This window comes from Musca autumnalis, unplaced genomic scaffold (genome assembly GCF_047663935.1).
Source record: "Musca autumnalis isolate F117 unplaced genomic scaffold, ASM4766393v1 scaffold_4, whole genome shotgun sequence".
In the NCBI taxonomy this organism is placed as follows: domain Eukaryota; kingdom Metazoa; phylum Arthropoda; class Insecta; order Diptera; family Muscidae; genus Musca; species Musca autumnalis.
In genome coordinates, this window is record NW_027411977.1 from 18,274,425 (window position 1) to 18,292,016 (window position 17,592).

Below are 17,592 nucleotides of genomic sequence, written 5' to 3' on the forward strand. Positions count from 1 at the left end.
TGTCGTCTAAAGCGATTATTTCGATAAAGCGCATTTTGTCCGCATGAAAGTGTATGTTAACATAAATGCTGAGGGTATAAAAAATATGAAAATCACTCTATCCGTTCAAAAGTTACAGAGTTTTGACCAGGAAAAAACTAGTCTGAACGACTGTGCGGCGTAGGCCCGCACGACACCCTTCATCTGTTCAACTGCCCTGCCCAAACTACTCAACTAAATCCAGTAGATCTGTGGTTATATGCCATCAAAACAGCCATATTCCTAGAGCTGGACATAGACCCAGAGCCAGATTAAGTGGGAAAGGAACTTACAAACATATCATAAAAACACCGATACAACAACAACAGTATCCTCTTGATATTAAAGAGGGTCCAAGAAAGTCCTGGGCTGCTTTGCCATGTTAAATCCGTTAAGGAACGTTGATTGGTATCTATCGACCCTTTAAGAAATATGTTTGAAAATTAGAATCTTTTTTTTAGCTATAGAAACCTGCAGTGCGGAGCGTAGAACCAACTGCTGATTAATGGCCCTGTCAGATAAATTTTATTCTTCAGAAGAGATATAATCATTTAGCCTGAAATTTCCTAATTTTTGTGTTAAAATTTTTTTGTAAATATTTGCAAAAAAAAATTTCTTCAAAAGAAATTTTGGCGTTTTGTGTAAAAATTGAAGCTCCAAATATTAAATATTTACCCCATATTTTCTGTTTTGTTTATTGTGACCGTTTTTTTTTTGTTGCTTTTTTTGTTGTTTAATATTTTTATAATCAGTTGTTTTTACTTGTAGTGCCGCTGTTGCTGCTGCTTCTTCTTATTTTTTTTGTTAACAAATTTTCAGTTAAATATTTTTTTGGCAATGCCCTGTCTATGAGGCGTTTTGTAGACACAGCTGTGGTGTGAGTGTGTCCGTATGTCTGTCTGTCCGTCCATCTGTATGATCTCTGTTCTGTTCATTTCTTTGGTTGGTTGTTGTTGTTGCCTTTTTTTCTTGCATGTGAATATTTTTAGCCATATTTACTCTAAGCGTCGTTGACGTTTTCGTCGCCGAAACGTTACTGTGGTCATTGTTATTGTTGTTGTTGCGTTTTCATAAATCTATTATTTTTGCAATTTTCCCCAGCAATTTGTTTATAATAAAGCATCGATTTGATTTTTTTTGTTTTGTTGTTTTTTTTTTGCTGGTTCATCCTCTGACTGGCTGGGTGGCTGACTTATTCACTTTATCTATGGCTGTTTCCTCCTGCAAATTCTGGGAATATTATTTTTGCGTAGCAATTTTTTTGTTTTAATTTTTTGTATGGGTGTTTGAATTTTTTTATAAACAATGGGGGTGCGTAAAATCATTTTTATTAACAAGATTCTCTTTGCAAAAAAATCCCACCCTGAGATTGAATAAAAACAACAAACATTTTATCGAATGCATTTAGAACAGTAACGCTATTGTTTATTTTATTGCGGTTTCATGGCTCATTGTCAACTAGACAATTAATAATTTTTCCCCAACAATATTTTTCCAAGATTTTTTTTAAGAGAAAATACTAAAGAAGAAGAAGAAGAAGTTAATAGGAGAGGCAAGTTTTTTTTGCAACTCTTAACAAAGCCCAGGAATTGCTTAAAAATCGTTTTACGTTTCACTGATCGAAGCTCCAACTTACCTTCTCTTTTTGTTTAAAGTCCAATTTTTGGCCATGGCTTCATTTAAATCCACCACATTATCAATTCACCTTCCTTATATGTATGCAAAGGCAGACAGACAGCAATTAATCATTTGCCTTATAACTGTAATTCAATTAAATTTACAAAATGTTCAATTAAATATTGGAAATACCAACAACTACAACTATGTAATCTCCCCAAAAATAAAGCAACACAGCAAGAATCTACTAAATGGTAATTCCAAATTTGGACACGTCTTTAGTGGGTCACCAACAATAACACGTAGCCCACGTTGCTGCCACCAAAGACCTCGACCTTAGCATGCGGCTTATTTCAATTCAATTTTAATTATCTTCAACTCATTACTTCCTCATGCTGCAATCGGCCACCTCCACCCTCGCGCATCCACGGAGGCAGCTAATCAAAATTTCAAATCAGATTTTTGTTTTCGGTTAATGACAATAACGTGTAAATGATAGTGACAACAATTGCCGTTGTGGTGGTATTAACAGGTAGTCAGGTTGGTGTTGGTGTCATTTTCATTGACATTGGCGTCTCCCCGCCGTCATTGATGATGATAATCCAAGAAAACGTTCAATTATTTAATTTCCAAACTATTAATTACACTTTGAATATTGTAATTGTTGGAATTTGTAAGCATTTGTAACTGACCTTGCCTATGAATTGGGAGGGGGGCGATAAACATTTTGTAAAAACGCCTTGGAATGCATTTTTACACTGCACAATCTGTGTTTGTAATTTTAGATAGAATATTACAGCTAAAAGGTGTCACATATTGGAGACCGGCGAAGGTATCAATTTAATTATTATTGGCTGCCACTGTGGTGCAATGGTTTGCACCACTGCCTTGCACGCTGGAGGTCGTGGGTTCGATTCCCTGTCCAGGCAGCATCAAATTTTCAATAGTGGCAAAATACCCCTCAGTGATGTTTGTGACATTTCCTGAATATTTCAGCCATGTAATTAGTATTACACTGTAAACAGGGTTTTTTGAAAGTACAGACCCCAACGACAACTCTCGAACGGATCAATCGATTCGGTTCAAATTTTGGGTATCGAAATATTTTGTCCAGATTTGATTTAAGTTCGAAGATGGCCATATCGGTCCACTCCTTCAGGTGCCTCCCCCACAAAAGTTCAAACATTTTCCGAAAAAATATAATACCATGTGTCGTAGTTGGAGCGGATCAACATATTTGGTTCAAATTTTGGGTCTTTCAATATTTTGTCCAAACTTAGTTTAAGTTCGAAGATCCACTCATTTCGGTACCTCCCCCACAAAGGTTCAAAATTTTTCGCCAAGATTGTGGCCATGATAACTCTAGGAGGGAGTAACCGAATTGAGCCAAACTTTGCTATTGGTAATATTACTTTCAGGCATAGATCGGGTTCTAATATGGACTATATCGGTCCACTCATTTGGGTACCTCCCACACAAAATTTGGAAAAAGTATAGTTTAACAACTCCTCTCCGATCTTATTAATTTGTGATGCAGCAGGTTGCACTTGCGGCCCCTGTTACGACGTTGTAATTTTTTTTTCGTGGGCAAGTCCATACTTCCTGAGATAATGACCCAAAAAGGTCCAGAAAATCCTACCGGCACCGCCTAAACTGGCTAATGTGTAAAATATCCCTTTAAGAGAGAAATCGATTTAGCTCAAACTTTGTAAATTGAAAAGTAAAATTGTAATATATTTAAATTCAGAAAATTAAGTACAACATTTTTAATTAAAAATGATACACCAGTACCATATTGCCCATGAAGTATTCTTTGAGTCTTTCTTTGGTCATATGTCTATAAAATGTAAGGTTAAGGCAGAAATCGGAAGGGAGCATAAAAAACTTGTTAGCTTCAACCCATTTTTATCTATTTTTCTACATTTATGCCAACACAGCTTCCACGTAAATTAATTTTAATGGTCGACCTTATGGGATTCCTCCTAAAACACTTAATTTTAGAGAATTTCAATCATACTTACTTACTTAGCTGACCCATTACAGAACATTTGTTCCATAGACTGAACTAAGAAAAGATCTACAATTCCTCTCTATTTTTCGCTTCGCTTTTTGGAATACCGCGCCTTTTCATTTCTTCATCCACTTGTATGCAACATCGAAGCTTAGGCCTGCCGATTCTGCGTGCACCGCCATGTGGCATGTATTCATACGCCTTTTTAACTGGTTCATCATTGCTCATTCTCATCATATGGCCTAGCCAACGCAATCGTTGCTTCTCGATACGTTTAACTATATTCATGTCTTTGTATAGCTGATATAGCTCGTGGTTCATACGATGTCAATATTCACCGTCAACGCAGATTGGTCCGTAGATCTTTCGAAGAATTTTCCTCTCAAACACACCAAGCACTGCCTTATCTGCTTGCGCAAGTACCCATGCTTCGGAGCCATACATTAGCACGGGCAGTATCAGCGTTTTGTATAGTGTTATTTTTGTTTGACGAGATGTGGCTTTGTTTTTAAATTGCTTACTTTGACCATAGTAGCATCTGTTGGCCAATACAATTCTTCTTCTTATTTCACAACTGATGTTGTTTGTTGTGTTTATGGCAGAGCCGAGGTAGGCGAAGTCTTTAACTACCTCAAAATTATAGGTACCAACTTCCACAGTTGGTCCGAGCTCTATGGACGCTTTGCCCGTCGACACCATCAGTTTGGTCTTTTCGCCGTATACCGCCAGACCTACTTTCGCAGATTCTGCTTCGACCTTCCTAAAGGTATCAGTTACTTCCTTTACTGATCGTCCCATGTTGTCTATGTCATCAGGATAAGCAAGTTACATGTGGCTATTGGTGTAAATTGTGCCATTTCTTTTGACATTTGCATCTCGTATTACCTTTTCCAGCAAAATGTTGAATAGGTCACACGAAAGGCTGCCTCCTTGTCTGAAACCTCTTTTGGTACAAAATTCTTCGGAGAGGTTCTTTCCAATTTTAACTGAGGAGCTAGTATCAGTTAAAGTCATCTTACAAAGCCGGATGAGCTTTGCGGGGATACCAAATTCAGATATTGCATGGAATACCTTTGATCGGAGGGGACGGTCGAATGCTGCTTTATAATCGACAAAAAGGTGATATGTGTCAATCTGCATCTCTTAGGTCTTCTCTAGGATTTGCCGCAGGGTAAATATCTGGTCAATGGTGGACTTGCCAGGTCTAAAGCCACATTGGTATGTCCCAATTATTTCGTTGACCATTGGCTTTAGTCGTTCGCACAATATCCCTGACACTATCTTATAGGAAATAGGGAGAAGATTTATGCCCCTATAGTTGGAACATACAGTCTTATCTCCTTTCTTGTGGACGGGACATAGGATGCTCAGGTTCCAATCGTCAGGTACGCGTTCTTCCTGCCAGATGGTGCTTCCTGCCGATGGCTTACCAGCCGAGCTGTTTAAAACCGGAGGCGATGCGCTGATAAGGTGTATGCATCCGGTTTTAACAGCTCGGCTGGTAAGCCATCGGCTCCTGCTGCTTTATTATTCTTCAGTCGGTTGATTGCTGTTTTACCTCATCTTGGCCGGGCGGTATACATTCTATACCATCTTCTGGGATTGGATCTGTGGTATCATCGTCTTCGCTACTATTGGATACCAGCAGATTGGAGAAATGTTCCTTCCATATCCTGAGCACGCTATCTGTATCTGTTACCAGATTACCTTGCTGGTCTCTACATTAGGATGTGCCTGTACCAAAGCCATCTGTTTGATGTTTCACTCTTTGGTAAAATTTTCGGACTTCATTCTGGCTCCTGTACATCTCGATTTTTTTCACACTCCCGCTTTCCCATTTCACTCTTTTTCTTACGGAAAATACGTTTCTCTTCTCTCCTCTGTGTAAAGTAGCTCTATATGCCGCATTTTTCTCTTCGGTAGCAGCACGACACTCCTGGTCATACCATGAATTCCTTTGAGGAGGTCTCTGGAATCCAAGTATGGATTTTGCGGCTGTTTGCATGGAGTGGGCAATATTTTACCATTGTGTTGTTATGTTATCGGGACAAGGAGTGATCGCGTTAAGCAGTTGGGCTAGTTGAGTGGAATTTTCTATGGCTATCTGTTGTGTTTGCAGCCTATCGACGTCCAACTTCCGCGTTGTGTCTGTTCGTGCTTTATTTGCAACGTTTAGACGGGTACGTACTTTTGCTGCAACAATGTAGTGGTCCGAATTAATGTTTGCGCCTCGGAACGTTCATACATCCAACACGCTCGATGAATGTCTTCCATCTATCACAACATGATCAATTTGATTACTTGTTCTTTGATCTGAAGACAGCCAGGTGCCCTTATGAATATCGAGATGATTAAATCTGGTACTGCTAACTACCATGTTTTTTGCAGCTGCGAAGTCTATCAGCCTCACCATTGTCACATGTTTCACTGTGGAGACTGAATTTCCCGACTGTTGGGCCAAAAATATTCTCCGTTCCAATTTTGGCATTAAAATCGCCTAGAATGATTTGAATATCATGGGCAGGGCAACGGTCATATGTTTCTTCTAAGCGCTCGTAAAATATATCTTTGGTCTGTTCGTCCTTTTCTTCAGTGGGAGCATGAGCGCAAATAAAGCTGATGTTGAAGAATTTAGCTTTTATTCGAATTGCAGCAAGTCTTTCATTCGCTGGGGTGAAGCTGGATACCACATGTTGTATTCTCCGACTAACTACGAATCCGCAACCAAACTCATGCTCTACGTCATGGCAGCTATAATACAGTACGTCATCTATAGGTGTTGTTGTGACGCCTTTCCCAATCCATCGTATTTCCTGTATGGCGGTAATATCGGCCTTGTACTTTTCAAGTACGTCTGCCAATGCGAAGACTGCACCTTCTCTATAAAGAGTGCGAACATTCCAGGTGCAGATTCGCAGATCATGGCCCTTAAAACTTTTGCGGCGTTCGTCAACTTTAAAGGGGTTTGTTTTTCTTTTCTTCCGTTTTTTTCATAGTATGCTGCTGTTTTCTAGTGGAGGGTTACTAACCCGATGCCCAAACCCAAGTTTTTAAAGTTCTTATGGGCGAACGCGCGGCACATGTTAGCTCACTACCTTTAACGGGTGTTAAAGGCAGTTCCCCAGGTGACACCATGGGGAGGTCAGTGTCCACTTGAGATGAAAGAGGGACCAAGATAAATCCTCGGCTTTGCCATGTTAAAACCGGTCAGGACCGTTCCTTGGTATCTTCCACCCCCTACGTCACCCATTGGCAGCATACTACCATTTACTATTTCGTTCTAACATTTACTTTTTCTTTTTCCACAAAAAAGACTTTTCCGAAACATAAATGTATTCCCACCACACATCAAAATCTTCTAAAGGTGGACCCTTCCTTCTCACATTCTCTACTAAACCGTATTTAAACTGTCAAAAATTTCGTATCGATCTTTTTTCACTTCCTTTAAAGACTGCATCGTCTTTTAATTTATGAGGTAAAACTTTTGGCAAAGGTCTCTCTCCTAAGTCACTCGAAAATAAAGATGAAAACAAAAAACACAAAAATTGACTGATTTCATCTTTCAACAGAGGGCCATCATTCTTATTCATAATATTTTTTGCGGCATCAGCAGTCAGGTGACTGCTGGCCGGGTCCTCCCCTACCTCTCAGTAAAAGATTTATAGTTGGCTGCGAAATGTAGATTTTTCTTGAAGATTGTCAAAATTTATAATTTCTCGTCTAATGAGAATTGAAATTTTTACTCAATACAGCAAATAAAATCAATCAACAAAATATAGTTGTTCTTGTTGTTGCTGTTAGTAGTTCATCATCATCATTACCATCATTATTTGGAACTTTTCAACAACCACTTATAATTTTTTTGACAATTCAAAACAGTTTTATTTGATTTTATTTCCTTTTGTATATTTTAGTGTGTGTGTGAAACTGCATTTAAATGTTGGACTAGGCTCTTGAGATGAAAATTTCAAAGTGAAAACAAAACGTAATATTTTTGTTGTTTGATTGCCGTTGTTGCTGTTGCTCTTGTTGTTTTGTTGTGTTTTTTTACAATGCGAGAAATCAATAGCCGCATCCAATAATGACTGCCAAATCGATGTTTTCGTTTCCTTTCATTTATTGAAAATATTGCCAAAAAATGATTCAATTTGTAGTTCTTTGCTATTTTTTTTTGTTTTGAAATTTCCTTTCGCTTTCTTTGCCAACTAAAAAAAAATATTCAATATTGTTTTTAATGAGTGGGGGTGTGAGTGTGCGGTGTGTGTGTGTGTTCTGGGTATTTTCTTTTATCGCTGATATTAATTTCATTTTAAATCGCTTACTTTTGTTTTCTATAACAACTGTGGGAAAATTATTTATTTTGCCAACGGTCTTAAGCAGTAACTACACAACAAGAGATTATTCACGAGACCAATGGATTTTTTAAGAATATTTTTGCAGGGACCAATATCAATGTGGATTGTTAGCTAAATATTTTTTCAGGGACCATAAACAAGCGTGAATTTTTTAGGAATATTTTTTCAGTGACCATAACCGTGCGTGGATTTTTTAGGAATATTTTTTTAGGCACCATAAACAAGTGTGGATTTTTATGAACATTTTTTCAGGGACCATAAACAAGCGTGGATTTTTTAGGAATATTTTTCAGGCACCATAAACAAACGTGGATTTTTTAGGAATATTTTTTCAGGGACCATAAATAAGCGTGGATTTTTTAGGAATATTTTTTCAGGGACCATAAACAAGCGTGGATTTTTTAGGAATATTTTTTCAGGGACCATAAACAAGCGTGTATTTTTTAGGAATATTTTTTCAGGGACCATAAACAAGCGTGGATTTTTTAGGAATATTTTTTCAGGGACCATAAACAAGCGTGGATTTTTTAGGAATATTTTTTCAGGGAACATAAACAAGCGTGTATTTTTTAGGAATATTTTTTCAGGGACCATAAACAAGCGTGGATTTTTTAGGAATATTTTTTCAGGCACCATAAAAAAGCGTGGATTTTTTAGGAATATTTTTTTCAGGGACCATAAACAAGCGTGGATTTTTTAGGAATATTTTTTCAGGGACCATAAACAAGCGTGGACTTTTTAGGAATATTTTTTCAGGGACCATAAACAAGCGTGGAATTTTTAGGAATATTTTTTTAAGGGACCATAAACAGGAGTGGAATTTTTAGGAATATTTTTTTAAGGGACCATAAACATTAGTGGATTTTTTAGGAATACGTATTTAGGGACAATAAACAAGCGTGGAATTTTAAGGAATATTATATAATATAAAATACATATAAGCGTGGATATTTTTAAGAATATTTTTCAGGGACCATACATTAGCGTGGATTTTTAGGAATACTTTTTCAAGGACCATAAACAAGCGTGTATTTTTTAGGAATATTTTTTCAGGAACGATAAACAAGCGGAGATTTTTTAGGAATATTTTTTCAGGGGCCACAAATAAGAGTAGATTTTTTAGTAATGTTTTTCAGGGATCATAAACAAGCGTGGATTTTTTAGGAATATCTTTTCAGGGATCATATTCAAGTGTGGTTTGCTTAAGAATATTCTTCAGGGTCCACAAACTACCATTCCCCATAATAGAATACCAGCCTTTACAGCAGAACATACATAATAGCAATTTTCCCTTTTCCAATTTTTTGTTATAAATAAAACTAATTAAATTAGCGATAAACAAATGATAACGATACGAATCAAGAAATTGGGGGTCAAAACCAAAAATAGCAACGGCAAACAAACAATTGAACAAAAGAACGCATGAATTAAACAAATAATAATTAAAATAATTTTAAGTTTATTTGAACCAAAAAAACTTTAACAATTCGTATAAACAATTAGAAACTTTTACCAAAGTGGGTTCTTTATTTGTTTTTGTGGGTGAATTTTAAAAATTCACACCTAATTTCCAACAAAATTAAAGTAAACGTGAACTTGTATTGTTAGTAGTGTTTGTTTGTTTGTTTATGTTTGCCAAAAGTAGTGACACATGATGTGATGATGTTTTTTGCTTTTCTATATTGGATTTGGCGAACTAAGATAACAACAAAAAACATTGTTCCACAACATCCCATATGGGACAAGGGAGACTTCTCTCATATCAATGAGTGCACCCCGATTCATATTTAGCTCAATGATATGGGACCTACTGTTTATCGCCGAGTCCGAACGGCGTGTCTTAAGACACCACTTGTGGAGAAGTTTTTCAAGGCTTAAATACTCAGGAAATGTCGCCAACATTAATGAGTGGTATTATGTCACCGTTGAAAAATGTTTGATGTTGCTTGGCCGGTGAATCGAACCCCCGACCTTCTGCGTGCAAGGCGGGCGTGCATACCATTGCACCACGGATATTTGTTTAAAAAACGAAATTTGATTACATTATACAACATAAAAAATTACATGAGAAATTCAATAAAATGGTAACCAATATTCTCCTTATTGTACATTTTGGGCTTAAATTTTATTTAGGAACACCTCTCGGATCGTGTCAAGATTTTGACAACTGGTAATCCTTGTTATACTGATCTTTTCTGCATATAGCACGGATTTTTAAATGTTTTTAGATGTCCTTCAGAGAACAATAAGCGTGGATTTTTAAATGATTTTTAGACGTTCTTCAGAGGCCAACAAAATTTTTAAATGATACTTAGAGGACAACAAGCGTGGATTTTAAAAGATTTTTTAAAGGATACTTAGAAGACAACGTAGGGGATGAAAGATACCAAGGAACGGTCCTGACCGGTAGTGAGCTAACATGTGCCGCGCGTTCACCCATAAGAACGTTAAAAACTTGGGTTTGGGCGCCGGGCTAGTAACCCTCCCCCCCCCCCAACCCCTACAAAAAAGGAGCCTACTATGAAAAAACGAAAGAAAAGAAAAACAAACCCCTCTAAAGTTGACGACGCCCGCAAACGTTTTAAGGACCATGACCTGCGAATCTGCACCTGGAATGTTCGCACTCTTTATAGAGAAGGTGCAGTTTACGCGCTGGCAGATGTACTTGAAAAGTACAAGGCTGACATTACTGCCATACAGGAAATACGATGGACTGGGAAAGATGTCACAACAACACCTTAAGGTGACGTACTGTATTATAGCTGCCATGACACAAAGCATGAGTTTGGTTTTGTAGTTGGTCAGAGGTTAAAACATCTGGTATCCAGCTTCACCCCAGTGAATGAAAGACTTGCTGCAATTCGAATAAAAGCTAAATTCTTCAACATCAGCTTTATTTGCGCTCATGCTCCCACTGAAGAAAAGGACGAACAGACCAAAGATATATTTTACGAGCGCTTAGAAGAAACATATGACCGTTGCCCTGCCCATGACATTAAAATCATTCTCGGCGATTTTAATGCCAAAATTGGAAAGGAGAATATCTTTGGCCCAACAGTCGGGAAATTCAGTCTCCACAGTGAAACATCTGACAATGGAATGAGGCTGATAGACTTCGCAGCGGCAAAAACATGGTAGTTAGCAGTACCAGATTTAAGCATCTCGATATCCATAAGGGCACCTGGCTGTCTCCAGATCAGAAAACAAGAAATCAAATTGATCACGTTGTGATAGATGGAAGACATTCATCGAGAGTGTTGGATGTGCGTTCGTTCCGAGGAGCAAACATAGACTCGGACCACTACCTTGTTGCAACAAAGGTACGCACCCGGTTAAACTTAGCAAAACAAAGTGCGAACAGACACAACACTAAAGTTAGACATCGGTAAGCTGCAATCACAACATATAGCCACAGCATATTCCACTCAACTAGCCCAATTGCTTAATCAAAGCACTCCTCATCCCGATAACATATCAGCGTAATGGCAAAGTATTGCCCACTGCATGCAAACAGCCGCAAAATCCATACTTGGATACCAGAGATCTCCACCAAGGAATCCATGGTATGATCAGGAGTGTCGTGCTGCCACCGAAGAGAAAAATGGGGCATATAGGGTTACTTTACAATCAGTAGCAACGCGTAGCGCACGAGCGAGGTATCGGGAGAAAAGGAGAGAGGAGAAACGTCTTTTCCGCAGGAAAAAGAGAGAGATGGAAAAGAGGGAGTGTGAACAAATAGAGATGTACAGGAGACAGAACGAAGTCCGAAAATTCTACCAAAGAGTGAAACATCAAACTGATGGCTTTGGTACAGGCATATCCTCCTGTAGAGACCAACAAGGTAATTTGGTAACTGATACAGATAGTGTGCTCAGGATATGCAAAGAACATTTATCCAAACTGTTGGTATCCGATAGCAGTGAAGACGGCGAAGATACCACAGATCCAATCCTGGAAGATGGTATTGAATGTATACCGCCCAGCCAAGATGAGGTAAGGACAGCAAATAAACCGGCTAAAGAATAATAAGGCGGCAGGAGCAGATGGCCTACCAGCCGAGCTGTTCAAAACCGGAGGCGACACGCTGATAAGGTGTATGCATCAGCTAGTTAGCACCATCTGGCAGGAAGAACGCATACCCGACGATTGGAACGTGAGCATCCTATGTCCAGTCCACAAAAAGGGTGATAAGACTGTGTGCTCCAATTACAGGGGCATAAGTCTGCTCCCTATTCCATATAAGATAGTATCTGGCATATTGTGTGAGAGACTAAAGCCTATGGTCAATGAAATTATCGGACCCTATTAGTGCGGCTTTAGACCTGGCAAATCCACCATTGACCAGATATTTACCTTGAGACAAATCCTGGAAAAGACCCAAGAAATGCAGATCGACACCTTCCATCTTTTCGTCGATTATAAAGCAGCATTCGACAGCCCTATACGTTCAAAGGTGTTCCAAGCCATGTCTGATTTTGATATTCCTGCAAAGCTCATTCGGCTTTGTAGAATGACATTAGCTGAGACGAGATCCTCAGTTAGAATAGGAAAGAACCTCTCCGAAGAGTTTATTACCAAAAGAGGTTTCAGACAAGGAGACGGCCTGTCGTGTGATCTATTCAACATCCTGCTGGAAAAGGTCGTACGAGACGCGAAGGTTAAAAGAAATGGAACGATATACACGAACAGCCATATGTTACTGGCTTATGCCGACGACATTGACATCATGGGCCGATCGGTAAAGGAAGTAACTGACACCTTTGCAAAAGTCGAAAGAGAATCTGCTAAAGTTGGTCTGGCAGTAAACGGTGAAAAAACCAAGTTGATGGTATCGATGCGTAATATTTCCACAAACCCCGCACCATTTGTGAGTGTTGGTACCTACAATTTTGAGTTGGTAAAGGACTTTGTCTACCTTGGCACCGCCATAAACACAACAAATAACATCAGTCGTGAAATACGAAGAAGAATAGTATTGGCTAACAGATGCTACTTTGACTGTGTAAGCAGTTTAGGAATAAAGCCACCTCTCGTCAAACAAAAGTAACACTTTACAAAACACTGATACTACCCGTGCTAATGTATGGTTCCGAAGCATGGGTACTTGCTCAAGCAGATAAGGCAGTGCTTGGCGTGTTCAAGAGAAAAATTCTTCGAAAGATCTACGGGCCAATCTGTGTTGACGGCGAATATCGGCGTCGTATGAACAACGAGCTGTACCAACTATACAATGACATCAATGTTGTTGAACAAATCGATACAATCGATACAACGATTGCGATGGCTAGGCCATGTTATAAGAATGAGTGATGATGAACCCGCTAAAAAGGCGTATAAATACGGGCCGCACGGAGGGTTCTCGCAGATCTGGAAGGCCAAAGCTTCGTTGGAGCGAACAAGTGAAACGAGATATCAGCTACATATCCCAGATTGGGAAAATACAGCAGCAAAAAGAGAGGATTGGAGATTTTTTCTTAGTTCGGCTTATGGAACAAATGTTCTGTAAAAGGCCAGCTAAGTTAGTAAGTACTTAGAGGACAACAAGCGTGGATTTTAAAATAGTTTTTGGACGTTCTTGACGTTTTTAGACGTTTTGCAGAGGAAATCATTCGTGGATTTTCAAAAGATTTTTAGACGTTCTTCAGAGGACAACATGCGTGGATTTTTAAATAATTTTTGGACGCTCCTTAGAGGACAACAAACGTGAATTTTTTAGATAATATTTAGAGGGGAACAAGCGTGAATTTTTAAGTGATTTTTAGACGTTCTGCAAAGAACAAAAAGCGTGAATTTTTAATTAATTTTTAGACGCTCCTTAGAGGACAACAAGCGTGGATTTCTAAATAATTTTTACGCGCTCCTTAGAGGACAACAAACGTGGATTTTTAAATGAATTTTTAGAGGATGCTTAGAGGGAAACATGCGTGGATTTTTAAGTATTTTTTATACGTTCTTCAGAGAACAACAAGCGTGAATTTTTATGGAAATTTTATATGGCTCAAAATACTGGGGAAATGGAAACATGCAGATTCGTTATTGCTGCCATTCTAAATTGTTGATTTTGGTAAAGCCCTTCCGTGGGCTGAGGATATATATGTTCCTTTGCAAAAATGTTTTTTTTTTAATTTCTGCAGTGTTTGAATACTATCATTTTTAGATGTTTTTTAAATAACGTCTTCATAACAAATGTCGAATTTCATTTCCCTAAAATCAAAATAAAAATAATTATATACCCTATTTATCAATGTCTATTTAAATTTTCTTATAACAATTATTGTGTTAATTTTTTGGTTGGCATTTAACTCAAAGATACGGACGCTCAGCAGCATTCTGTTCTTTTGGCATCCATCTTTTATACTCTTAACGTCTAAATGTTGGCAAATTTGTTAAGCAGTTGTAACAGATGGATGGATGGTGGCGGCGTCATGTTGTAAATTTACGTTGTAGGTATTTTGAAATTGTTTTATTTTTATTTTGCAAATTCTTATTTTTATATTCAGCAACAAAGCTGAGAAAATCCCAAAGTGAAGGAAAACATTTTTGAAATTGTTGAATATTTAAATGGTAAATTATTTATGCGCCAATAAGTTGGCAGTGATTAACCAAATTGCAGTTGAGGAAAGCATGAAAATTGTTTTGTTAATTTTTATATTGGATTTTTATTCCACATTCCTAGGTCATCAAAATTATTTTGTTTGGGAAATTGTACGTTTTCTGACTTTGGAAGGATTAAAAACTAAAAAAAAATAAATAAAAATTAATGAAGGTATCCTATGAACATACTTCCATGTATTAAATTCACTGGGGTCGATTTTTTCGTCCCCTCCTCTAAAATATGTCATACCGACCCAAGCACGCTCCTATGTATTTTATACTTAAGCAAAATTTATAATTTCCCACAGAATCCTTAACTTTTTATGTAGTAGATTTAAATTACACCCCCATTTCTCAATATTTTTTCAACTGCAATGATCTATTCCCCTTTTTGCAAATAAATTACAATTTCGCTATCTGCAATGCAATGTTTGTTGAAGAATGCCCCGCCCCTCCTCTCTGCATCACTGTGTTTCAAATGATATTTCATTTGATAATAAATGAAAACATTTTCATGATAATTAATAAGTAATAAAAATAGCTGCTGCAACAATGCCTTGTGTGTATGGAAAGCTTCGGAAATAACAAAGCAACGATGACTGCGCTACGCTACGCTGCAGTCAACGTCAGCTTTATTATTTTTTCATATCGTATTTTTTTTCTTCATAATTTGTTTGAGCGCTTAAAATTATGCTGTAAAATGTGTTTGATAAAAAATATATATTTGATTTAAATTAATTGATTTGGTATTTGTGTTGAAATATATTTTTTAATAAATTATTTTTTTGTTTAATTTCAGATGCTGGGCACAGCATTGCTGGGGAAACGTACGCCAAAAGTAAGTATTAAAATTTATCTAAATGAATTTTTAGAAGATTTTTAGAGGCCAACAAACGTGGATTTTTAAATGAATTTTTAGAAAATATTTAAAGGGCAACAAACGTTGATATTGAAATTAATTTCTGGAAAATATTTAAAGGGATTTTCAATATTTAAACGTGGATTTTTAAATATTTTTTTTGAAAATAGTTAAAGGGCATCAAACGTGGATTTTTAAATGAATTTTTAGAAAATATTTAAAGGGCAACAAACGTGGATTTTTAAATGAATTTTTAGAAAATATTTAAAGGGCAACAAACGTGGATTTTTAAATGAATTTTTAGAAAATATTTAAAGGGCAACAAACGTGGATTTTTAAATAAATTTCTAGAAAATATTTAAAGGGCAACAAACGTGGATTTTTAAATGAATTTTTAGAAAATATTTAAAGGGCAACAAACGTGGATTTTTAAATAAATTTTTAGAAAATATTTAAAGGGCAACAAACGTGGATTTTTAAATAAATTTTTAGAAAATATTTAAAGTGCAACAAACGTGGATTTTTAAATAAATTTCTAGAAAATATTTAAAGGGCAACAAACGTGGATTTTTAAATGAATTTTTAGAAAATATTTAAAGGGCAACAAACGTGGATTTTTAAATGAATTTTTAGAAAATATTTAATGGGCAACAAATGTGGATTTTTAAATGAATTTTTAGAAAATATTTAAAGGGCAACAAACGTGGATTTTTAAATGAATTTTTAGAAAATATTTAAAGGGCAACAAACGTGGATTTTTAAATGAATTTTTAGAAAATATTTAATGGGCAACAAATGTGGATTTTTAAATGAATTTTTAGAAAATATTTAAAGGGCAACAAACGTGGATTTTTAAATGAATTTTTAGAAAATATTTAAAGGGCAACAAACGTGGATTTTTAAATGAATTTTTAGAAAATATTTAAAGGGCAACAAACGTGGATTTTTAAATGAATTTTTAGAAAATATTTAAAGGGCAACAAACGTGGATTTTTAAATGAATTTTTAGAAAATATTTAAAGGGCAACAAACGTGGATTTTTAAATGAATTTTTAGAAAATATTTAATGGGCAACAAATGTGGATTTTTAAATGAATTTTTAGAAAATATTTAAAGGGCAACAAACGTGGATTTTTAAATGAATTTTTAGAAAATATTTAAAGGGCAACAAACGTGGATTTTTAAATGAATTTTTAGAAAATATTTAAAGGGCAACAAACGTGGATTTTTAAATGAATTTTTAGAAAATATTTAAAGGGCAACAAACGTGGATTTTTAAATGAATTTTTAGAAAATATTTAAAGGGCAACAAACGTGGATTTTTAAATGAATTTTTAGAAAATATTTAAAGGGCAACAAACGTGGATTTTTAAATGAATTTTTAGAAAATATTTAAAGGGCAACAAACGTGGATTTTTAAATGAATTTTTAGAAAATATTTAAAGGGCAACAAACGTGGATTTTTAAATGAATTTTTAGAAAATATTTAAAGGGCAACAAACGTGGATTTTTAAATTAATTTTTAGAAAATATTTAAAGGGCAACAAACGTGGATTTTTAAATTAATTTTTAGAAAATATTTAAAGGGCAACAAACGTGGATTTTTAAATAAATTTCTAGAAAATATTTAAAGGGCAACAAACGTGGATTTTTAAATGAATTTTTAGAAAATATTTAAAGGGCAACAAACGTGGATTTTTAAATAAATTTTTAGAAAATATTTAAAGGGCAACAAACGTGGACTTTTAAATTAATTTTTAGAAAATATTTAAAGGGCAACAAACGTGGATTTTTAAATTAATTTTTAGAAAATATTTAAAGGGCAACAAACGTGGATTTTTAAATGAATGTTTAGAAAATATTTAAAGGGCAACAAACGTGGATTTTTAAATGAAGTTTTAGAAAATATTTAAAGGGCAACAAACGTGGACTTTTAAATTAATTTTTAGAAAATATTTAAAGGGCAACAAACGTGGATTTTTAAATGAATTTTTAGAAAATATTTAAAGGGCAACAAACGTGGATTTTTAAATTAATTTTTAGAAAATATTTAAAGGGCAACAAACGTGGATTTTTAAATGAATTTTTAGAAAATATTTAAAGGGCAACAAACGTGGATTTTTATATAAATTTCTAGA

At 35.9% G+C, this 17,592-nt stretch overlaps 1 protein-coding gene across 3 annotated transcripts in view; it reads left to right on the forward strand.

Annotated features, from left to right (window-relative positions):
* Positions 1-17,592, forward strand: part of Eip63F-1 (Ecdysone-induced protein 63F 1) — a 320,395-nt gene that overhangs the window by 59,812 nt on the left and 242,991 nt on the right. For all 3 annotated transcript variants that reach the window (XM_073986984.1, XM_073986983.1, XM_073986985.1), the window contains exon 2: positions 15,395-15,433. In XM_073986984.1, coding sequence (XP_073843085.1) covers positions 15,395-15,433 — 39 coding nt within the window. The remainder of the gene's footprint in view (positions 1-15,394; positions 15,434-17,592) is intronic.